Raw genomic sequence first — 25,606 nt, 5'->3', positions numbered from 1 at the left:
AATTTCGAGTAAAGATGAAAAAAATGAGTTTTCCCACAAGGGTGAGGCAACTAATGCTGAGTAACACATTTAAATATTATACGCAGTAAGAATAGAAAGTTTAGGGGCAATATGAATTGTAGTATACGTGACCATTCATTGTAGGCAGGCGAGCTTAATTGTTGCCACACCATTATTAGGAGAAACTCAACGACCATGGCAAGCCGTCTGTAGAAATATGGTGTTGATGACAAGCGGCTTCCGTGGGCAGCGCGTTGAGGTCGTGCAGCCTATGTGTACTTTTCTTACGGCCACCCTGCCAAGCGGCACTTGACGTGTGCACTGCCGCGCTGATTAGCACTGACCCAGCAGAGTGTCAATAGAGTCGGTTCATCGAACTTATAAGTCCTGGCGTTTTTAATCCGTGCATCATTCTCCATTTCATAACAATGGATGGTGATTAAACACCCGTGAAAAAGTAACCATACGGATCGAGTAATGTCCATTGTTTAATCGCCAATTTCGCGACAACGTCCCCAGATTTTATCGCTTAACAAACGTGTCTAGTGTTGATGCGCATTTTTTTGCTTTGCCGAAGTATTCGCTGGTCTTAATATCAAAGTATACTCACGAAGCATGTGTAATGCTTCTTGTAAGCTCATTCAGTTGTATGAGCCACATTGATCAGCACTCTGCTCCGTATGCAACACTACGAACGTGCCTCCTCGTAGGTACTGTGATGTTTTTTTCCACCAGAACTGTTATGATCGTGGTTTGCCGTGTGTCGTAGATGAAAAATTATCATCATCATGAAATGGCTTGGCTTCAACGACCGCCCAAGCATGCTGCAGGATGGTTAACAAGAGAAGTTGAAAGGTGCCACCGGCTCTGCTGCGACCGAGCCTTGCGCGACTTAGTGCAAGCTGTGCGAATGTTTACAGTAGTGCTGTTAATGTCAAGGTTGGCCGTGTGTCGTAGGTAGAAAATGATCATCATCACGAACCGGTACGCGCCACCTTCATCCTTCTCTACCTCGCTACCAGAAGACATGCGCCTATTTGTCCAGCGAGGTATGCTCTAGCTTGGTGGTCCAGAGAGTGAGCACAAAGAGAGAGAGAGAGAGAAAGAAAAATGGAAAGAAAAAGAAGGAGAGAATTTATTGGCAAAAACATTCTTCTTTTTTTGCCGAGGTGAGATTAGAACTCGCGTACCCATTATCCGAATGCGAGCGTCCTAACCACTCGGCTATCCAGGCACGCTGGCAATGCAGAGCATAGCCGTGTATAGTATACTACAGCAAGCTGGTGGGAAAATGAAGTGAGGATGAGGAGGAGAGACGTGAGGGTTAGGAGGAGGAAAACGAGGATGGGAGAACGAGTACAGAAAGAAAGAGAGATCGATAGAAACAAAAAAGAAAAGAGAAGAAACACACAAAAAGCTAGAAGGCGAGAGATTGACTGCATAGAGAGAGAGAGAGAGAAATAAAGACATAGAAAGAAAGCGTAAAAAAAGAGAGAAAGACAGGGAAGAAAGACAGGAAAACACAAAAACAAAGAGAAACAAATATACACACACAAAAAGAGTTAGATAGCAAGAGATAAACAGATAAAAAGATAAAAGGCAAGAGACCGGCTACACACAGATAGAGAGATCGAGAAGCAAGAACAACCCGGCCGAGGCGGATCCATCTTCGGTAGAGGCGAAAATGTTTGAGGCCCGTGTATTCAGATTTAGGTGCACGTTGGAGAACTCCGGTTGATCAAAATTTCCGGAGCCCTCCACTACTGCGTCCCTCATAACCATATCGTAGTTTTGGAACGTTATACCACAGATATTTTTATAATTGTTATTATGAGAAACAAAGAGATAGAAAGAGAAAGAGAGAAAAAAAGGCAGAAAGACAGAGAAAGAAATGGACAGAGAGAGAAAAAGATATAAATCAACATACACAGAAAGAAGATGGAAAAAAGAGATAAATCATAACTATGTATAGTACACTATATCAAGTATAACTTGCCGTGTGACGTCGAACATTATAATCTTCATGAAACGGCACGCGCTCTCTTCGTTATATTCTTCAACTTGGTCCTCCTCTGCTTCTAGTCCACGATCTCTGCTGTGAATGAGCCTTGCGCGATATTGTGCAAGCTGCTCTAATTTTTTTTGGTGTATTTAACAAAATTTCGATGACTTTTATTCCGTTGTATTAGCCACTTTATTCAAGCACTGCGCTCCACATGCACCACTATGAATGTACCTCTACGCAGGTGAACCTGGTGCTTTATTGGCATAGTTAACTAAGTTTCGATTGCTTTCACTTACAATAAGAAACAAAGAGGGGAAAGACGGGGAGGTTAACCATTGCGTGCCCTTTTGCCTTACACAATACTTAGTTACGCAAGGAAAACACCCATCTTTGCTGCTGCATGGCGCGCATTACACAGCAAGCTTTCATTAATTTGCGAAAGCTTGGCTAGTCATGTCTTTCTGGTCTTCTCCGGATTCCAACAATGATTTCTTCTATCGACGTGACTCCAGGTCCTTTCTTTATGGTCAAGGGAACCTGCGAGGTAAAAAAAAAAAGACTAACAGAATTCCATGCCTTACGCGATGGTCACGATGGGAAGAAGCCTTTGTCTTTGAAGTTTCTAAGAACAACGATTCATTTATATGGTGGCATTGCAAGCTCTTTTTCGATGAATTCGCAGTAGATTTGTGAAAGCAACTCGAACATAGGTCAGCATGAGACTGGAGTCAGACGGATGCGAGGGACCCAAATGCTTCGCTATAGATTGCTGGCTTCGTGCATACGTGAGCCAAGTATCTAGGGCGTACCTTCGTTTTGTCGCTGCGAAAAAACTCAACGCTGTGGAGAGAATGAAGCAGACAGAGCTTGACGGACTGAAGCGCCAAGCGCATTCCGATGCAGTTCCGTGGCCCAGCACCAAAGGGAAGGTAGGTGTACGGCTGAATGGAATCGACGTTCTCCTCGCTGAAACTGTGGGAGGAGAAAGTAAGGTACATGTTTGAACGCAGCAGTTGCTACCGGAATAAAGCCTGTGCACTAGGAAAAATAAAATTGAAACAGCTCCACATCGGGGAAAGTCTCTTCTTTCGATTTGCCCATTTACTTCACAGTAATTCTTAGGACCGTCCGCCTTACTTAAGATTCACTGGGTGACCTCCTTTCGATATCCATCCCCTCAGTAGAGCCCGTCCTCTGTAGAGCTTTGTTGTACAAGAGAAGCTTTTTATTATTTCGCACGAAGGACAAACTTGGCATTAATGGTAAGGTTTAGCTTTGGTCTTCGGCGTCTCTGAGTGGTGGTTTAGCTACGCACGAGTCCCACACGTTCGAAGAACGCAACACGCTGTAAACTCGTTGTACAGCGCAAGAAATGTATAGCACCCACGGTCTATTCCACTGAGCATTTTGCCTTCTCCGCTCTCGTTGAGACTGCTAATAAGGCAGGGCAGGTCCTTCGCAGGCACGGAGTTTCTCCGGTGGCTCAGAGCGAGAACTGGCTTCCTCGTCATGTGGCCTTGAAGAGCGCACAATGTTTTGGATAAGCATCGCTGAAAGGAAGTCGTTTTACCCGTCATGGTTCGTTGCGGAGGTTACCTACAGTGTCAGTGCAGCGCCATTCCAACGGCCGTATCGAAGTTTCCTGTGCTGAACCATATGAGCACTGCGAATCAAAGCAACCTACAAGTATACCTAGACAGGTGAGTGTGTGCACAGATAGCGAGGTAGTGGCATTCTGCATAATCTTCCTTGGCGTCTCATGGTCTGGCCGCCTGTACTGCATAGTTTCTTCTGCAGCAGTAGGAAGCGAAGCAATAACTCGCCAGTGTGGAAACTACGGGAATACTCAGCACTAGAGATGATGGCCCTGACGGACTCAGTCAGCCTTACATCGGTTACATCGCTACCTATCTTCGCAAGAGTTTGCAAGGCTATTAGCAGGCACTGAATAAATATACAAAATTTAGGTGAATACCATGCCACGTACGAGTTCAGGGGAATGAAAATGCTCATGCTCTTGCACGCGAAGCGTCAATTGGGCCCCAATAGTGATAATTCTAAAGAACTCTCAGCATCCGTTCCTGGGTCAGAAGTTCCATTCTTACTCTTCCTCTTTCTCTACTTCGCGCTACCTGCCCGCGCGCAAGTCCCGGTGCCGCTAGACGGAACGAAACAGACACACACACACGCACACACACACACACACACACACACACACACACACACACACACACACACACACACACACACACACACACACACATATATATATATAAATATGTATATACATATATATATATGAAGGAAAGAAAGCTTTTGATGGCTCGTTTTTATTTCTTACACACAATATTAATGAGAACGAAATGACAATAATTCCACGGAAAGTATAGGGGATGCTATTTGTAGTAATTAGGATATAAATGTGAAGAAAGTAAAGTAAGTAAAGTGGACGAAAAGATCCTAATTACTACAAATAGCATCCCATATACTTTCCGTGACATTATTGCCTGTTCTGATATATATATATATATATATATATATATATATATATATATATATATATATATATATTTCGAAAGAATGTTCCTGGCTATTGGTTTAATTATATGAAAGAAAACTAGTCACAGTGAAAAACATAACAACATCTATTCTGAGCTTTCGGCCGGGGACCCATTATTTGCGGCATAGGAACAGTAACTGAACCAATATCCAGTTTCATCGATAGCCTAATCAAAGACATTCCTCCAGCATTACCTTCCTATGTCAAAGACACCAACCATTTTCTGGCTGACATTATTGATCTGGTTATACGTAAGGATAGTCTGCTGGTTACACTTGACGTCTCATCTTTGTACACGAACATTCCTCATTCGGATGGCATTCAATCTGTTGTTCAGGCGTACGAAGATTCACCCCAGAACAGTTCAATTGACGGCGAAACTCTCAGAACACTTCTGAAGCTCGTTCTGGAGATGAACAACTTCGAGTTTAACAACACGCACTATGTCAAAACTAATGGAACCTCGATGGGAACAAAGATAGGCCCCAACTATGCCAATATTTTTATGGGCAAACTTGAGTCTGATTTTTTAAGCAGCACCCCATTCCGACCCCTTTTTTATCGAAGGTTCATCGATGATATCTTTCTCATTTGGTGCCACGGGGAAGAGAAACTCAGGAATTTCATAAGTGCTTTCAACAATGCCCACGAGAATATTTCATTCTCCCATTCATATTCGGCCTCTAACATTAACTTCCTTGACGTTTCAGTGAAAATATCAGACAATAGGCTAGTGACCTCAGTGTATAGGAAGCCAACCGACCGACACCAATACCTTCATTTTAGCAGCAACCACGTCAAGCACTGTAAACTCGGCACGTTCGTGACAGGTAGAATCCACATATCAACTTACCGTCTGTGTTTGGTAATACCCACGTTCGGTTTATCATCATCATCATCATCATCATCATCATCATCCTGTCTACGCCCACTGCAGGGCAAATGCCTCTCTCATTTGTTCTGTGCTTTCTGCCTCCCAATAATACACCAATTGGCCGACTTTATATAACACATATGCCTCCAATATATATATGTGTGCTATAAAATTGTCAACAGCGTCATTTTGTAACTGTCGCTAAGCACGCCACAGTCACCTACCCGACCTAATGTCCCACGGCGTGGGATCTGCCGAATTTTTTTATGGGCAATACTGATTTTTTAAGCCACAGACCCCTTTTTATTGAAGGTTCTGTGATATCTTTCTCATTTGGTGCAAAGAGAACGATTTCATAAGCTATGCCCACGAGAATATTTCATTCTCCTTCATATTCGGCCTCTAAATCTGACGTTTCAAAAATATCAGAAGGACCGTATAGGAAGCCAACCGACCGACACCAATACCTTCATTTTAGCAGCAACCACGTCAAGCACTGTAAACTCGGCATACCGTACAGCCAGTCTCTTCGGTTTAGGCGTATTTGTTCTGAATAGGCCGACTTCGCCTCCAACTGTCAACAACTAAGCACTGACCTCCCACGGCAACAATACCCACAGTCTGTCATCAACGATGCTATTAGGAAATCTGAAAAGAAGGACCGCCGCCACCTGATAAAGAAGACAGAATCCGAACCCGCAAATACTACTCCCAATCTCATTCTAACATATTCAGCTTCTCCGCCTAACATAAACCGCAGCCTCAGAAGGCACCACAACATTCTACTTGAAAGCGACAAGTTACCATGTGTTTTCCCGGAACCTCCACGCTTTATCTACAGACGGGCGAAGAACATTAGAGATATTGTAACGTCCTCTAAAGTCAACAATCCTGAATTCACAGGCAGCGGCCCCTGCAACAAGCCTAGGTGCAAACTCTGTCCAATGATGAACAAAGTGTCCGCCGTCACAAGTACCGCGTCTTCGTTTTCTTATCAGATAAGAGGCAACTTCAACTGTGACAGCGCGAACATAATCTACCTTCTCGAGTACACCTTATGCCATGCACAGTACATTGGTCAAACTGAGACTGCGTTCAGGATGAGAATCAATAATCACAGAGCACACGTAAAGGCTCTACCGCACCTTCCTCTATCTAAACATGTTAATAACCTTGGCCACCCCTTCCATACATTTTCCGCGGCGGTACTCCAATCCAATTTCAAAACCCACTATGACCAGGAGGCCCGTGAATCATACCTGATCCACAAATTTAACAGTGTCTCTGGTGGCATAAATGAAAGCATAGGCCGACTATCATGCTTGACCTGCAACGAACCCGAAAAATTTGATTCTGCCGGCAACTAGGTGACCGATTCCCAAGAAACTTTTGTACTCGGGATGCAGAATTTGAAGCATCCGTTTACCCTGATGTGCTTGCATGCACACATGTGATTACACACGTCGCGCATTGTGCTATTCGAGCCTGGACCCATTTCTTGATAAATACATATGTCATTAAGTTTGGTACTGTGATTACGGGTATTACGTGCGTGCTCGTTCCCCTCTTCCTGCAAGTACGAATGCGGTACGCCCCCCCCCCCCTTTTTTTCCTTTTTTTTTCGCTTCAACATCGGTTGTTGGTTCATATGAGTACGTATGTGCATGTGTATGTATATCCGTATGTATCTATATGTGTGTGTGCATGTACGGATATGTACATGTATATGTATATGTTTATCATGTCTCTTGATTGAAAGAAATATGTCATGTGCCCGCACATTGCGCCTAACAGCAGCTGTCCTCAATCTTGTTCACCGGCCAGTCGTATCCTTCTTTTTGAGGGAGGGCTATGGTCATTACCGCGAGCACCTGAAGATGCCCGCGGAGACCGGTCGACTTCAAAAGCCGTACCGAACCCCCTTCTCTAAAAGGCGCATGGATGGGCAAACACTTAACTGCTTTTGACGCGCTTTTTGAAGGTAGCAAGGAAACGCGTGCGGCACGTTTACATCCGGCGTCCGTGAGCGTATTGTCCTTTAGTCCCGTAGTTGATGGGACTCCCCATTTAGCGTGGTAAGTGCGTTCGCATCTTTGTCATTTTTTTTTCTTTTTTTCCCCTCCGCCTCTTGTTCCGAACCACACACGTAGGTTCGTTTCGCTGTTTGTTATTTATTTTGTGTATGTTCTGACCCCGCCTATACTCTACTCTTCACAGAGTGCAATGCTGTGTGTGTCATCTTGTATGCGTGTCGCTCTCTCCCTGGGATTTGTTTGCTGTTGTTGTTGTTGTTCGGGCCCCTCCCATGTCATAGTCCAACGAATCACGATGGTGTGTCTACATCTATGTATTGACAAAATCTGTACTTAAACCCGTACGCCATGTACGAATGCATTCTTTGATAAAGGCCGGTTCCCGGCCGAAAGCTCAGAATAGATGTTGTTATGTTTTTCACTGTGACTAGTTTTCTTTCATACATACATATATATATATATATATATATATATATATATATATATATATATATATATATATATATCAAGGTGTAAAAAACTATATGTCGGACACTCGTGAGGAATATGAAGAAAAAGAAGATACACGTCGAAAGAAGAATGGTTTCGCTTGCCCAAAATTATCTTTTCAGAATTATCTTTTTTTTTCCACTCACACATCCTACTGCCGCACGATTCGTGGCCGATCCCCCGTGGTGGGTTGTGCCATTCCTCTAGGATCAATCAATCAATCAATGGTTTTTACCGTTTCCGCCGTGGGACCGGTCCCGTGGCCGACACGTGAAAAAAACATTCTATCTTTGACGTGTGTCTCCTTTATCGTCACATATGAAATCCATAATCGCTCTAGGTCAATACAAGCCTGTGTGATCAATGAACTGGCGGCGATGATGCAGCACTGTTGCACCGCATTAGAAGCGACCCGAACTAGACACCCCAGCTTTGCTATTAAGGCTGGACGACGTACTTTCCAACTCCCTTGATTCTATTGTCATATCGGTGACATTGAACATGTCGTTCAGCTATGCCCTCAGTTCGACACAGAGACCAAAAGGATGGTATACAAACTGTACATTTAGAGACATCGTTTTGACCAGGTGACCAGTGGCAATCGGGAATAGAAATCCACGCCGACTTATTGCCTTCCTGCGTAACATGGGCTGGTCAGCCCCCTTTGAAACCCCTGATATCCGCTCATATGAGGATCAGGCGGAGCAATTACCGGTTGTGTATATCAGGCTAACCCCGCCGCTGCGCCGTCTACCCGCACGGTGGTGTAGTGGCTACGGTGCTCGATTGATGTCCCGAAATGTAGCGGGATCGAATCCCGAGCGCGGCGGCCGCTTTTGAATGGAGGTGAAATGCTAGATGCCCGTGTACTTTGGTTTAGGCGAGCGTAAAAGAACCCCATGTGCTGCCGCATAGTCACCACTACCATCATATATGTTCAGTCCCCAGTCTACTGTGCGTCCACTGTAGGATTTGGGTTCCCCTATGATCTCCAATTTACTATGCCTTGTACGTTTTGAGTCCATTTTATTAGATGCGAAGTATCTTAAGGTCGAGCTCAATCCGGTGGTGGTGGTGGTGGTGTGCGGCGTGACCACCCTCACTGCGCATGCGCATACCCTGTCCACTTCCCCTCACCATTCCCCTCCCCTTTACCCCTCTCCACACACCCTCTCCCCTTCCCCTCTCCACTTTCGCTCTCCAGTTTCCCTCTCCACTTTCCCTCTCCCCTCCCCCTCTCCACTCTTCCTCTGAAACGCGGGCTAGACATGCCGAAACTCTTTCCTGCACAACGCCGCGATGAGCTCGAGCGCATGCGCGTCCCCTCCCCTTCTCTCTCCTCTCCTACGCTGCCCCCCTCTCGCCCGCCTGTCGACCGCGTTCCCCGCTCGCCCTGTGAGAATTAACGGCCAGGCTAGATGGAAGACACGACGCGCGTAGCGTGCCTCTTCGCGTCGTTCCACGACACGAGGTCGGTAGCATGCCCAACGAACGCCAACGGAACGCGATCGTGCAAGTGCTCCGGCTTCGCATCGCCTCATGGTCCCCTTTAGCGGGAGATGGTGTAATTTTTTGTTATAGGCCTCTTCATTTGATCAGGCCAACAGGGTTGCGATGCCGTGGTATCTATTTCGTTGCCTTTCCTGACGATCGGTTGTGCTTCCTGCGCATTAAATATCCCATCTAGGGCACCTAGCTGACATATTACGTGAACATGTCAGCTAGGTATGTAGTTACCATTCTTGTATATATGCTTCGGATGCATTTTTAACTGCGATCAACCTTCGTTCAACAGCAGCTGGAGGAAAGAGCGGGAGGATTAAGTAGTTTTCTTGCTGGTACTTGCCGTTGAGGTCTGAAGCTCTCAGGATCCGGGAACAACTCCGGGTCGTGGTGCATGGCGTAAACAGGTATATAAAGATAGCATCCTTTCGGAAGCTTGATTCCAGTGTCACCAAGAACATAGTCGATGTCGCCCGACCGCTGAAGCCTGAAACACAATACCAACTATGTGCTTTGTAATGCTGATTTTGTTCTCCTTTAATGTCACGTCCTTACTTCAATGCATGCCACGCACATGTAGGTGAAGCTTATGTCTCTGCACAGTATGTAATATGAACATATCGTAAGGCGTGTTAAACTTGTGCCATATGAGTGGTTCTCGGTGGATATAATTGGGCCTGGTGTCTTTAAAACCCAATTATTGAGTAAATTTTGATGATGTAAATAACCCAGAAAAAGAAGTTGAATACTAAACTTCAAGCCGGAAGGTACTAAATACTGTTGTCAGTAGGTTATGTGGTCGGCATTTAAGTTTACTTATGTTGAAGCAAGCATTTTTATGGGACTAGCACCTAGCGAAATTAGGTTTCTTGCGGAGCACCCCAGATTCACCATCGAGTGCGGCTTGTCCACAAATTCTAAAGAAACTATAAGAAAAATATAACAACATAAAAACGAAAATCTGAGTGATTATGTATTTTAGACATGGCATAGAAGCATAAATTTGCTACAGAAAAGGGCTAATTAACAGCGAGGATAATTAAATAAAATTAAGTGAATTGTCAGGTGCGCATAGAAGTCACAAAATCGAAGGTATTGTTTTGCCCAGAATGAACACAGGTAATTAATGGTTGGTGGGTACTTAGTACCCAAGTGTAGGGCTACATAGAACGCGTATAAGAGTCAACTAACATGAATTAGCGGCCTAATTACGCTGTCATCAGCCCAAAGCTTGGCTCCCAATTGAGTTTGGAGGATGACATCAGAGTTGTTGGCACACCTCGAAGTGTTCGGTCATCACTTGGCACATTGCTATAGACACCGTGCGTCATTTCAGTATAAGGCTAGGGAAGGGTTGATGTCCATCGGCAGTAAGCACCGCGCCTCCTTCACACCCAGCGGCGCTCGCGTCGCGCGTCACTCGCCTCGCGTCGCACGTGCCCGGTGCTCTCTCTGCGTCGCGCCGGCTGCGTGCTGACGAAAGCTCCAGGTGGCGTGTCACAAGCACTTTGCGTAGGGTGCCTCGATGATGATGATGAAAAAAACATTTATTATAAAGGAAAAAGAAAGAGAGCTTGGGGGCCAAAGCATCACCCCGCTACATGGTCGGCGTCCCTAGTCCGGGACACCGCATGACGAGGCCCCGTCTCGCGCCCGTCGCACCAGAGCTCGTTGCGACTCCAGTGAGGAGCAGTTGAGGAGGGCAGTCTCCCATGCCTCTCGTGAAGGGGTAGGGGAAGGGGGCAGGTCGGGATTTTTGATACATGCCCACACCATGTGGAAGATATCACAGGTCTCCCCACAGTGTGGGCACCGCCCATCCGTGTTTGGATCGTAGTGAATTAATATTGCAGGGCAGAGTTGAGACTGCAGGCGCCTTAGAGTTCGCTCATCCGCCTTACTCAGCCCCTTTGCAGGAGCTGGGAAAAGGCGGTGAGTGTCGCGATAATATGCGAGAATTTCTTTGAACCGCAGAAGCGGTGTATTGGCCTCCGAGTCATAAGAGCCGGGGTGAGGAGCCCGGTGGGTAAGCGCTCGGGCGGCCGCGTCAGCGGCCTCATTACCTCGTAAGCCCTGATGGCCAGGAGCCCATATAATTCGTTTCGGGGTCGGATCAATGGCAGCCCGTTTTAGAATTTGGCCGGCTAAGGGGGATATCTCCCCTGCCAAGTAGTGAGCACATGCTTTACGGGAGTCCGTGATGATGACTTTCGAATTGGGATCCGCGGCAGCAAGCGCTATCGCTACTTCCTCAGCTCGCTCTGAATTTTGTGCTCGAAAGGAGAGCCCATTGACGTGTTTTTCCTGGTGAATTACAGAGGCCGTGTAAAATCCCTTGGGCGAAGGCCCTGCTATGTCCACGTAAAATATACCAGGTCGAGAGCCGTGTTGTCTTTCAAGCGTCCGAGCTCGCGCTTGTCGTCTGCTTTCATGCGTGTGCGTATCCATGTTACTGGGGAGCGGAGAGACCGAGAGCATATGGCGCCACAGTTCTGGAATACGCTCCGCCTCCTCTGCAGGGCAAACGTGTTGGATCTGTAATCGGTTTAGCAGGCGGCGCCCGGGAGCCGTCTGCACGAGCCGCGTGTATTGATTCACAAGGTGGGCCTCCCGCAACTCCTGGTAGGAGTTGAGCACACCTAAAGCTCTGAGTTTGGCGTTGGAGGTGGCCACAGGGAGATCCAGAGCTCGCTTAGTCGCCTTGCGGATGATGGCGTCTATTCTGTCGTCTTCGTGCTTGTTAGTGCGAAGGTATGGGACGGCGTAGAGTATCCGGCTAGTCACGAAGGCATGGGCGAGCCGAAGCGCGTCCCTGCCCCGCAGACCGCCCCGCTTGTTGGAAACGCGGTGGATCATGCGCCCTACCTGTTCGCCTACTATCCGGAGTTTCGCAATTGTGGAGTCCGGTCTGAGTCTATGGTGAATGAACAGGCCGAGAATTCGAAGCTCCTCCACTTCTCTGATGGGAACCCAAGACAGAGAGATGTGTATGGCTGATTTATCTGTTGGCATCGCTCTAACATGCAGAAGCTCTGATTTGGTTGGATGCCTCGATGTGCGCGCGCTTCCGCTGCAGGGTGCAGACACCATTTGAAAGACTCCGCGCCGCCTGGCGGCCATATTGTTTCAAAAGTGTCGGGCGGCGCGCAGAGGCCAGCGCGGGAACGACGCTGTAGACACGCTGCTCTTGACGTATTGAGATGCGTTCTTTGGCAGCTATGACAGGCTGCTGTGTGACACTGTGTACTAGTTCACACGCGAAAGGCCAGAGGATGTTCCGCTTGCCTCGTAACAGCGAGCGAAGAAAAAAATGGGAAGCAGAAGTGAAACGCCACCGCTGGCATCCGACCGACAGCACCAAGATATGCGAGGTTAGTTGTTGACTTGTCCAGCATGTGGCCGTGAATTTTTTATCGCTGGCAGTGAGCATGCTGTTATAAAAATCCTTGCTTGTCTCGCTGTAAGTGCATCGCATAATCATCGCGTGAAGCTGCTTTTAGAAAGAGGATGCTAAGCTTTGCGTTAAGCCGTGCGGAGTGAATAGTTGCCTCGGCTACCTTGCCGATAAGCTTAGATAAGCTTGGTCAAGGCAAGTTAATCATAGCTCATGCTAAACAAGCATAGTCGAAACAATCAATAGTAATTGATACAAATTAATACTGATTGATACTCACTGATACCAATTAATTGAGTTTGGACAAACCAATTTAAGGCTAGTCGATACCAATCTATACTGATAGATACCTATCAAGTGGGATCAGGCAAGATTAGTGGAGATTATGTCGGATCACGCTAATCTGGTCCGAGCTGAGATGGCATAGCCATGAGGTTGATTCGACCCCACTAGGCTATGTTCTTTTGGATTGAGCATGACTGAATAAATCCGGGTTAAGCTAATCCTGAAGAAATCATTGTTGAGTGAATTCAGAATGACTAGCCATTTGGATGACTGAGCATCGCCGCAATAAGCCAATAGAGACTAAGCCGGACTAAGGTAATCCGGACTAATGTAAACCCGAACCAGCCATTTTTAGTAAATTCAGTTTGTCTAGTCTGTTGGATGATAGAGTACGGCGACAGAACAGTCTGGATTAAGCCGGGTTTAGCTAATCCGCATTAAGCTAATCACGAGCAAGTTAATTTGTAGTGAGGTTGTCTCGCCTGTTGGATGCCTGAGCATGGCCACGTTAAGCCAGCCCGTATTAAGCCGGATTAAGCTAATTCGAATTAAGCTAATCCTACAGAAATCTATGTTGAGTTAGTTGAGATTGCCTAGCCAGTTGGATGACAGAGTATGGCTACGATAAGGCAATGTGGATTAAGCCGGATTAAGCTAATCCACATTAAGCTAATCACGAGCAAGTGAATTTGGAGTGAGTTTAGATTGTCTAGCCTGTCGGACGCCGGAGCGTGGCCCCTTTAGGCCCATCCGGATTAAACCAGATTAAGCTAATCCGAATTAAGCTAATCTTGAGCAAGTGTCTTATCAGTAAGTTGAAATCAGTCATGCGAGTCATACTCTCTTACCGCGCCATGTCAATATTGGTAGTGAAGAAGTTAAAAAATCCGCCATCGAAGCCCCATGACTTGGTCATGTGCGTCATGGTGCATATGACATGCATGACATGATTTTCGTGTTATGACCAGTCAGTTATGGTAGTTATGCCTTCTTATCGTGTCATGTCAATTTTGGTAGACACCAAATTAATAAAGTGGCTGTTAGAGCTCCATGACCGGGTGATGTATGTCATGGCCTACATGACATGCATGACAAGGTTTTCCTGTTATGATCAGCGATTTATGTCTTCATAATCTCTTACGATGCCATGTAAATTTTGGTACTCAACAAGTTAATGGAACCGCCATTACAGCTCCATGACCAGGACATATATGTCATGGCGTACATGACATGCATGTCATCTTGCATAGGGGAGCGCGGATTTGGTTAAAAAGAGATACAACACGACAGAAAGGATGCTCAAGTGCTGTCTGTTTCTAACCAAATCCGCGCTCCCCTATGCAAGATATCAAACCAACTAGCCCAACAAATGACCATTTTGATGCATGACATCTTTTTGGTGTCATGACAAGCCATTTTTTTTTCATCTTACGCTGGTATCATACCCTGTCAATTTTGGTACTCGTTAACATAATCAATTGGCCGCGAGAGCACGAGGACCTACACAGCCAGTGAGATAGATAGACCGATAGATACGCTCTAAATGCCTTTATTTTGCCATCAAAGGCTTCGTACGTAATAATTAGTGCCTAATCTATGTGTTACCAACATTATGTGTGCAAGCCAAATCGCCAGACGAGATAAACTGCGCCAAATTACCGCGCATTTCGGTGAAAGCGTTCCATCTTTGCATGCCAGGCATTGCCACCGAACGCGAACGTTAGAACCAATATGGCGTCCACAAAAGCAGTGTCTCCACCCTGTTCCAGAGGAGCATATCGAGGCATCCTAACTTAGCGCCATGCTCACTCATAACGTAGTTCAGCGCAAAAAACAGGCAACAGACGAGTGAGAGGACAAGGACACAGCGCATTCTTCCAACTAAAGTTTATTGGATTGGGACGCATGTATATATACACACAGGGAAAGCAAGAAAAGAAAAAAGAAAAAAGAAAAAACCAGGAAGTAAAACCGAAAGGTGAAGAGAAGAAAAGTGCCGATAAGTCACACACGTGGGCCAACACCGCCCCCTTCCCATGTCTTGCCAAAAACAAAAGCTCTTTGTCAGAAAGATGCAAGGAAGGCATGCTTACGCATGCGTCCCCAGACCGTTTAATTTCCTCAGCCTCGATGATTTCCCTCACCCTTGGGGTGAGGGAAATCTGGGGACGCATGCATAAGCATGCCTTCCTTGCATCTTTCTGACAAAGAGCTTTTGTTTTTTGGCAAGACATGGGAAGGGGGGCGGTGTTGGCACACGTGTGTGACTTATCGGCACTTTTCTTCTCTTCACCTTTCGGTTATTACTTCCTGGTTTCTTCTTTTTTCTTTTTTCTTTTCTTGCTTTCCCTGTGTGTATATATACATGCGTCCCAATCCAATTAACTTTAGTTGGAAGAATGCGCTGTGTCCTTGTCCTCTCACTCGTCTGTTGCCTGTTTTTTTGCGCTGAACTACGTTATGACTGACTCGTTCCAACTCGCCCAACAAGCAACGTTGCCATGCTCACATCGCGGCGCACCTTGTTCCACCACGTGGCGGCGCTCTCTCCGTGCCACCCGTCTACTCTTCCGCGCCCTCTGCTGATCTATCTATGGTCGCGTTAGTACACGTCATCACTTGCTGCTCTGGGTGTTTCATGGAGGGACGTGTGTGAGCTTGCTGCGCGCAAAAGCAAGGCAGCGGTTGTGAATAATTCGGTCCTAGTGTACTGTGTCTATATACTGAAGCTACACAAGTTGACAAACAAACGTTAACCCAAACCAACTAAAAGTGAACCAAAACTTTACCGAACGCTGCGGGCTAACGCCCTTAGAGACACTTAAAGAGGTCCTCAATCACTTTTAACACGAAAATGTTTTATGCCAGGGTCCACCACGGCTCCACTGACGTATTTCCGTCACGGATATAACGTTGTAAAATATAGACTAACAGTGGGCAAAGAAAAAAACCAGAAGAAAAAGTTTCGTCACCGGGAATCGAACTCACAACCGCTCGCTCCGCAGCGCGCAGCTAGAACCGATTCGGCCACGGACGGCAATGCTAACGCGCAATGCGACGGCAATGTTCTTCGCAATGCTAACGGCTAGCTATTTATATACACCATTTGCGGGTGGCTCGACTCAGAGATCTGTGTTACGGTGTGTTTTCGTTATCACTAGCCAGATGGCGCGACGGGCTCGAAGAGCGTAGAAGAGCGCTCTTGACATGTCGTCGCCGCTGCGACGAGCGACCGCCTCTATAGGGCGTGGTTGCTTGTGCGTGCGCTTATGTCGTGATTGCGGTGGTTTGTACGTCTCGCGTTGAGAGCACGAAGGTTGCTTGGCCCACTCTAGCGGCCGCTTTTGCGTAAGGAGCGCGGTGCTCACACAGAAATAAGTTACAAATGTGTCAGTTCGCTCTCATCCTATGTATGTTCGTTCCGTGAATCCTTTCTGCTTGAGCAGGGCATCGCCCTTGGGGCGAAAGAATGCGCAACAAACGCTCAACCACGTCTGTGAAGACACGTTTCACTTTCGTGTTATACCGATACCTATAACAGAGGGATCATTCATGTTTTTTTCCAACAAATAATCGAGTGGCGTCATTATCAGAGTTTATTGCCTCCCGAATCTATTGTCGCGGAAATTTGTCGAATCGGTCAAGAACGAGCGCAGCTACAGAGATTCGTAGCACGCTTTAAGCGCTTCCTCCTTTCTTCATGACGTGCGCCTTGGAAGCTACACAGGAAGTGATTTCGTGGAGGGAAATTAGCTGCGTCAGCGCGCGTCATGACGTTGAGCACGTGTCATGAAACGGGATCGCTCCCGTCCCCGCGTGATTCCGGTTCGTGGTAGTGCTGCTACCGCGTAACATTAGCATACTTGTAGCGCCACCGACATCGACGGGATTGCACAGTGAAGAAAGAAGAGGTCGGACGTGACCTCGTGCGGCGCGGCAGCAAGGCTGGCGCGAGGGGCGCAGAAAAATAAAGAAAAAGTTAGTTGGTTTTAGGCTTCGGCGCTAGAAGGACGTGCCGAGTCGTTTTCTTATGTGTGCTCCACAAATTGGTGACCCGGACGTGATTGACCGTGAGCAAGCCTCGACCAACTCGGCCAACGCCGAGACCTCTTCAACCGCTGCGGTTATTTCGAACACCATCCGACTGCCAGAGTTCTGGGAACGGAACCCCTCGGCGTGGTTCATCCAAGCAGAGGCCCGTTTTGAACTCTCGCGGATTACGTCCCAGACTCGCAAGTACCTCCTTGTGGTCGACGCGCTTCCAGCGGCCGTCATCGACGAGATTTCCGACCTTCTCGGCAATCAACGGCCAAGCCAGCTACTGCGTCGATTCCTTAATCTGCTCGGCCCACGCGTTTCCACTACGGACAGCACCTTCGTCCGTGAGCTATTCCTTCAGCGCTTGCCCACCCAAGTCCAGATGGTGCTGGCAACTGCTTCAACCCAGAATTTGTCAGAGCTCGCTACATTGGCTGACAAGGTTATGGAAGTTGCGAATCCACTTCCAGTGGTTGCAGCTGCGATTCCGGCTTCAGCATCGCACGCCGTCAGCCCTTCACTGACAAAGCGGTCCGAGCCAGAATCACCATCATTTCCCGTAGCTGAGATATGCGACAGACTGGAGAAGCTTCTGGTTGCCACTACTCGTAGGAGCGCTTCTCCTCCTTCACGTCGACGTCGCCGTTCTCCATCTTATCGACGCTTCCCATCCATCGAGAGCCAGCGCAACAGTGAATCACAGTGACATCTGCTGGTACCACCGCCGTTTTGGCGCTCGCGCGCGTCGCTGCCTCCTCCCTTGCACCTGGTCGGAAAACCGCCCCGCCGACCGCTAGCGGCGACAAGCGGTCACGGGCCTACCCCATGTCGCCTCTTCTATGTGTACGACAAGGTCACTGGGCAACGCTTCCTAATTGATACAGGCTCACAGGTCAGCATTCTACCAGCTACACGAATGGATCGCACCGCTACTCCAATGCTGTACTTGCAAGCTGTGAATGGAACGCGGATTCCAGTATTTCGACAACGGTCGCCCACATTCAACCTGCGACTACGAAGACCGTTCCGCTGGCTGTTCATGGTCGCCGACGTTCCTTCTGCCATTATCGGTGCTGATTTCCTCACCGACCATGGCCTCATTGTCGACGTCAAGCGACAACCTCTCCTAGACGCGACAACTTACCTCTCTGTGAAAGGCATTGCTTCGCCGGGAACCACAGATTTAGCCCTCTCTTGTGCTACGGTTTCCAATGAACCCTTCGCGGATTTGCTACGAGAATTCCATGACATCACCGCACCGCCTAATTGGAAAAAACCAGTTTGCCACGACGTACGCCATCACATCGTTACTGTCGGACCTCCTGCTTTCTTCCGGCCACGTCGACTTACTCCGGAAAAGATCAAGGTTGCACGTGCAGAATTTGAACATATCCTGGAATTGGGAATTATTCGCCCGTCCGCAAGTAACTGGGCAGCTCCACTCCACATGGTGCCCAAGAAATCGGGTGACTGGAGGCCATGCGGAGACTACCGATCTCTGAGCACTAAGACAATTCCGGATCGGTACCCGTTACCCAAGATACAAGATTCACTGCCGCTCTGCACGGCGCCAACATCTTTTTGAAGATTGACCTTGTCCGCGCCTACCACCAAATTCCCATGGCTGAATCAGACATGCCCAAGACGGCTATTACAACACCATTCGGACTCTTCGAGTTTTTGCGAATGCCATTCGGTCTCAGGAATGCCGCTCAGTCCTTCCAACGTTTCATTGACACAGTCACGCGTGGTCTACCCTTTGTTTTCGCCTACGTCGACGACTTGTTGGTGGCCAGCCAATCTGCGGAAGAGCATTTACAACACCTTCGTTGTGTGCTACAACGACTATCTGACCACGGCATCGTCATCAACGCCTCGAAAAGCGAGTTTGGTGTCACTAGCTTAGTCTTTCTGGGACATCACCTGGACACCAGTGGCATCTGCCCACTTTCATCAAAAATCGAAGCAGTCCAGAGCTTCCCTAGGCCCACAACGATCACGAAGCTGCGGCAATTCCTCGGCATGGTTAACTTTTACCGCCGCTTTATCAAGAACTGTGCCGATATAGTGGCGCCTTTGGACCGTCTGCTTACCAGCAAGAACAAGACGTCCTTACTCCCTTGGGACTCCACTGCTGAAGACGCCTTTAGCAAGATCAAGGGCGCACTCGCCAACGCTGCCTTTCTTGCCCACCCCAACCCCACGCCATCTCTAGCCCTCATGAGTGACGCGTCTAGCACAGCCGTGGGAGCGGTTCTCCAGCAGCGTGTTGACAACTCATGGCAACCTTTAGCCTTTTTCTCCAAGAAACTCAGCCCAGCGCGAGCTCGTTACAGCACCTTCGGTCGAGAGTTACTTGGAATTCACCTCGCCATCCAACACTTTCGCCATATCGTCGAAGATCGACCATTTACAATTTTCACGGACCAAAAACCGTTGACATATGCGCTTTGCAGAGAGTCGTCGACGCACACGCCACGAGAAATCCGCCATCTCTTGTTTATATCGGAATTCTCCACCGACATCCGACACGGCAGCGGCGACCAGAACATACCTGCTGACACTCTCAGCAGGGTGGACGCCGTGACAGCACCTGCAAATCCTGCGTCACTCGATGTGCAGACGCTCGCAGCACACCAAGCTAATGATCCCGAGCTCATACAACTGCGCTCATCTCAAACAGCACTGCGATTGGACGATATCCTGCTTGATGGCGCCAACCTCGTCTGTGACACTTCTACAGGCACACCCAGACCATTTGTCTCTAGGACGTTACGCAAGCAGCTTTTCGACACGCTGCACCAGCTCGCTCACCCCGGCGTTCGTGCCTCGCAACGCCTTGTTTCATCGCGCTACGTATGGCCCCGGATGAACGCAGACGTACGCGACTGGGTACGTGCATGTACACCCTGCCAACGTGCCAAAGTCCACAGGTGCCCTGTTCCCTCAACTCGCCAGTTTCTCCAGCCTGACCATCGTTTCGATATTGTTCACATCGACATCGTCGGACCACTACCACCGTGTGACAGATTTCGCTACCTGCTGACAGCTGTCGACAGATTTACTCGATGGCCAGAAGCGACCCCGCTTCCAGACAGCTCTGATGCAACCGTCGCATCTTCACAACACGGGTTGCCCGCTTCGGATGCCCTACCAAGATCGTGACTGACAGAGGACAGCAATTCGAGTCTGCCCTCTTTCACGAACTCCTACGCTTGCTTGGCACGCATCGTCTTCGCACGGCTGCCTACCACCCCCAGACCAATGGCCTCGTGGAGCGCTACCATCGACAGCTCAAGGCAGCACTGATTGCCCATGGCACGCCATCGCAATGGGTTCAACGTCTGCCACTGGTACTTCTGGGTATCCGGTGCGCCTTGAAATCGGACTTCGGGTGCTCGAGCGCGGAGCTCGTCTACGGTACTGCGCTCCGTCTGCCCAGGACTTCTTCTCCTCAGAACCACCCTCGGCAGCTCTGTCTACTCACGAATACGTACACCTTCTTAGGGACCTCTTCCGGGATCTTAAACCCTGTCCGACACGTCCTCCTCCAGACCGCACCCCGTACATTACATCCGACCTGACTAATGCAACCCATGTTTTCCTGCGCTTTGGACCTATTCGGCCTGCTCTCCACCCACACTACCTCGGGCCCTTTCCGGTACTAGAGAAACGCGAGTCGACATATGTCGTAAACGGTAATGGCAAACATGACACCATCGCACTGGAGCGCCTGAAGCCAGCCTACTGTGAGACGACTCCCACAGTCGCCTGGCTCAATCCAGTTCCACATGTCTCCGTTCCCGTCGCTGCGGACACTACTTCAATCCGGAGAGTTTCCTGGCAGTGCTGATTTCGTTCGCAGACCATGCTGCTCTCTAGGGGAAGGAGCTATGTAGCGCCACCGACATCGACGGGATCGCACAGTGAAGAAAGAAGAGGTCGGACGTGACCTCGTGCGGCGCGGCAGCAAGGCTGGCGCGCCGAAAAATAAAGAAAAAGTTAGTTGGTTTTAGGCTTCGGCGCTAGAAAGACGTGTCGAGTCGTTTTATTATGTGTGCTCCACATACTAAAGAACGCTGCACCGGCTCGTGGCGGCACCCTGTTGCAAGAGGGTCATTTCATCCAAACGCCACTTTTGCCTTTTCTGAGATTTCGACCAATAGGAGCAATCTGCTGTATGACGCAATATAGCAGCCACCGGTAGAGCTGGAGAGAGTGAGGATGGGCGTCTGTATGAAGAAATGGCACTTGAAGAAATGGCAACCTTGCCCTCCGCTTATAAACTCTTCTTGCCGAGCATGACTGCAAGATTTGGGTGAACTCTTTACAGCAGCGTTTGCTTTCTGCCGAGTGTATTTTTTCACCAAGCACGAAGGGTGCTTGAGAAATCCGTTATTTGGAACATTAAGGACAGCGAAATTTCATTCCGATGTATTGGTGAAGCGAACGTAACAGGCGACAGCCAGCACACTCCAGCGCTATGGGCGTCGCGATGGCTCTTGCATCTCGGCGCATTTGTTTCCCTGCTGACCAGCGCTGCGCGTGGTTCGTCTTTATATCTTCCTCAGTGTTTATCTCAAGTGGGCGCTGCAACCAGTTGCATTTATTGATCAACCAACAAGCCCATTGTTGCGACTCTCGCTCTTGCCCTATTTGCGCGTTCTTCGCACCGGCTACGCAGATCCACGACGAATTCCGCGAGAAGAGACACGGACGGCGTTTCGCTATTTAAAGCGGCGCGTTGGTCTGGAACCATCCTGTCTGCGTGCTGCGCATTCTTCGAAAAGAGCAGTCGTCGACGCACGCATCGGACCGTGCGTCGAACCACGACACCCTGTACTCCTGACTTGCACAGATAGCCGAGCTTCTACGGCAACGCGTGCCCCAATTCTCGTTCAGTCGATCGGTGGCGCTCCTATAACCTGTTCGTCTGCTACTGTGTGGCCATTTGCACGGCGCTCGAGTGGGAACGCTCGTATTCTGTGTCAAACTGCCGGCATATATTTGACTGTTTTTCCACACGTAGACGGAGGCTTAAGCAAGCGGTTCAGCGCGGCTAAGTATTTGTTGTACAGTGTGTGGTTGGCTAAAGTGTAAAGCCGTAGACTTGCGTGGTGCAAGACGGCCCACATGATGCCGTGTCCTTAGGCGCCCATTTAAATGTGAAGAGTTTCTAAATCACTTCTCATATCTTTATTTTCGGGATTATCTGCATAAATGCATAATAATTACACTATATGAACGCTCTGCGCTGGCTGAAACATCACCACGAGCGCTGACAGTGATGCAGGCGAACAGGCACTGAATAGCGCCTTGGCGATCATACATTCCGTCCCTGGCGGCAGAATGAGTTAGCAAGAACATGCGCACTAGAGTGGAGGCACCCGTGCAGGTCTGGAGTTCCAGTAGGCTGTGCTACGAGTTATAGAGGGCATGGTATTTCGGTGGGCGCGGCCGGAGCAGCGTAGCGTGACTTGATGAAACCAGCCCTCGCCCGCGCGCTGAGCACGTCATATGTAAGCGCACCTTCAGATGTGTGCTCCCTTGCGCTGGCCTAAGCTCGCTCCACTGCCATACAATGGAGGTGGAGGACTGTCAACAACTAGGTCCTAGTGGAGTGTGTGCGTTCGCACAGTCCGTATGTTCAAATAAAGGCTCCTCGGTAGTTTACCGAAACTGTAAGCTCCACACGCAGTTGACATGCCAAAACGCTAACCCCCTAGCGCCAGTACGACTCCTTAAGCGCCGATACAACTAAAGTAGTCCATCAGATCATTAGGCCAAGGAAACCATAGGAGCCAACATTTGGTCTTCAACTGTAGTGTAGTAACCATGACGTAAACTGAAATAATTAAATACAATCTGAAACACTCCATCCGTTGGTGTTATCCGAACCCAAACCCTTCGAATAAGTGTCCGATGCTCTACCAACGGTGCTCCGACGAAGGCCCCTCTCCTTTTCTACTTCGTTGGGCATTTCTGTTCATTTGGTTGCGTTTAACTACAAAACGAGCCCCTCGAAAAAAAAACATCCTTTTTCAGCCGAGCGAAGGCCACCAAAAGTTATTTCCCTGATCAAAAAAATCAATATATAAACAACACCAAGGACGCTTGAGCTTCGCCTTCAGGAGTAGAACGCGATAGCGTAATCGGGCCCCGTGCACATCATCACCTTCTCAATTGCTAGCCTGCTTTCGGTTCTCGGTGCATGCCTCAACCTTGCCGTAAGGAAACGAATGGCTGTGCGCGTAACATTGACCGTTTCAAAGTCTCCTAGAATGCCTACTGCAAATAGAGTTGTTAAATGCCCACTACGTCATAAGTCTTTCTTTCGCGTATCAGCGAACGGCCCAGTATACGCGTACGTAAGGCAACACGCGAACCTACGCAGCTGCTCACATTGTTGATGCTTTCGCTGATAATGATGATTAAGTATGTCTCAGCGATTTGTAACGGGTGGGCATTTAAAACAGCGATTCATTGCGCAATCCACATGTTTTGAGGCCTGGCGCGATTCTACGCTTCTGTCACGCAATATTGCATGCGTTAAGGAAACTCCTTCAACTACATGACATTCATATAGTGTTGTTTACCGAGGTAGTCTCAAGCAGTATCATAACTCTGTAGTAGAGCACCTGTCTGCCACGCAGATGGCGTCGGTTCAATTCTCACTTGAACCGAACATTTTTATTTTCCATTTATTTTATTTGAATCGTTCTCGATTTTTCGGTCACGGACAAGAAGATGATTTTTATAGCGGCGGCATGTCCCGCGGCGTCGTCGGCGTCCGCACTCACGCTGCGCATGCGCAACTCTCCTCCTTCCCTCTCTCCAAGAGCTGCCGTTACTCTCTCCACTTCTCTCGTACCACCTGCTTGCGCTTCTCCTGCGTTCTCGCTTCTGCTCTAACGGCGCATGCGCTACTCTCCTCCTCTAGTCTCCTCTCCTTAAAGTGTGAATATAAACCGGGTAGAGCGCTGCGCGCGTTCAGTTCAGCGCTTGCTTCGGTTCACTCCGCTTGACTCCGTTGATGCTTCCGATGATGTGTAATGGTCTGATGAAGTGTGATGCGGGCTCGACATGCCGAAGTTCTCTCCTGCGCAACGCCGCGATGAGCGCCAGCGCATGCGCGTCCCCTACCCCTCTCTCTCCTCTCCTACGCTGGCCTCCTCTCGCGCGCTTGTCGACCGCGTTCCCCACTGGCAGGCTAGAGGGAAGACACGACGCGCGTAGCGTTCCTCTTCGCGTTCCGCGACGCGAGGTCGGTAGCATGCCCAACGAACGCCCACGGAAGGCGATCGTGCAAGTGCTCCGGCTTCGCATTGCCTCATGGTCCCCTTTAGCGAGAGATGGTGTAATTTTTTCGCTCAAATCCAATGACACCGACCAGTAAAACGACCGGTACACTGACGCGGACACCGGAGTTTCTGCGAAGTGAGCTCTTTAACGCTGTCACGTTAGAAAAAGGAAATTACAATGTTAAAGATAGGCACACAGCGACTGAGCGTTAGCAAAACAACGACAATAAAGCATGTTTAATCAAAAGTCATTGTTCGTGCCTAAACACTCACACCCCATACATGCTGCATTTAGGCATTATGTGTTGTCGCTATTATTTCCTTTTTCTGCTAAGTTAAAATTTGTAGACGACATATAATTTACAACACAGCGCTAATTCATTGCAGGGTAGCTGTTAGTCGGCAAATAGAAACGTTGTGCTACTTTATTCTAGAGATCCATTGCGCTCACGTCTGAAAGTTATTTCGCCGTGTGAGAGCTCCAGTTAAGCCTCGAAAAAAGTAAAATATCTATAGTCAGGCCTTCATTTGCTTCATACCATACGTTGCTGAGAATCCGCTAAGTGAACAGTCAATTTCACCGTACGCCGATAAACTGGAGCGCGCGATTACTATTGGTACTGGTTCAGCAGTTCTCAAGGTATATACACAATCAGCCAGCGCTCAGCTGGGCAATTCATTGAGCACACTCTTATAAATAGCCTCGCAAGCTCACCTTGCTGTAGCTGGAAATAAGCGTAGCGCTTCGGATACCACGCAGTTGAGGTACTTCAATTGAGATATGACGTCCAAGCTCGGTTCTGGGCCCTGCGCAAGATCAGTACGGAGCCGTTTCAGCAGCAAGTTGTTGAAGTAGACAACTATCGTGCGTGCCGTATGAGGCGTGATGTGAAACAACCTCAGGCAACGCGGGCTTCAAGTTCAGGTCATGTTTTTATCGCTGCCACATTTGTATTGTTATCTCATTCAAGTCACACAAAGAGAGAAATATATTTGGACTAGAATGAGCAAGAAATGTAAAACTTAGGACTATATTGAATACGCTGATGTATTTGTTGGTGACGTTCAGAACGCCCTGAGAATTCCCAAGACATCATGTATGCTCTGGCATGCTGGTTTACTTC

At 48.5% G+C, this 25,606-nt stretch overlaps 1 protein-coding gene across 1 annotated transcript in view; it reads right to left on the bottom strand.

The window, feature by feature from the left end:
- Nucleotides 1-2,277: 2,277 nt before the first annotated feature.
- Nucleotides 2,278-25,606, bottom strand: part of LOC119372213 (cytochrome P450 3A24-like) — a 52,265-nt gene continuing 28,936 nt past the window's right edge. The window contains exons 11-14 of the mRNA XM_037642690.2: nucleotides 25,198-25,289; nucleotides 9,808-9,951; nucleotides 2,815-2,977; nucleotides 2,278-2,542 (exon numbers count right to left, since the gene is read on the bottom strand). Coding sequence (XP_037498618.1) covers nucleotides 2,453-2,542; nucleotides 2,815-2,977; nucleotides 9,808-9,951; nucleotides 25,198-25,289 — 489 coding nt within the window. The 3' untranslated portion in view covers nucleotides 2,278-2,452. The remainder of the gene's footprint in view (nucleotides 2,543-2,814; nucleotides 2,978-9,807; nucleotides 9,952-25,197; nucleotides 25,290-25,606) is intronic.

Source organism: Rhipicephalus sanguineus, chromosome 10 (genome assembly GCF_013339695.2).
Source record: "Rhipicephalus sanguineus isolate Rsan-2018 chromosome 10, BIME_Rsan_1.4, whole genome shotgun sequence".
NCBI lineage: Eukaryota > Metazoa > Arthropoda > Arachnida > Ixodida > Ixodidae > Rhipicephalus > Rhipicephalus sanguineus.
The sequence above is the reverse complement of the archived record's forward strand: the minus strand, read 5'-3'. Positions and strand labels throughout refer to the sequence as shown.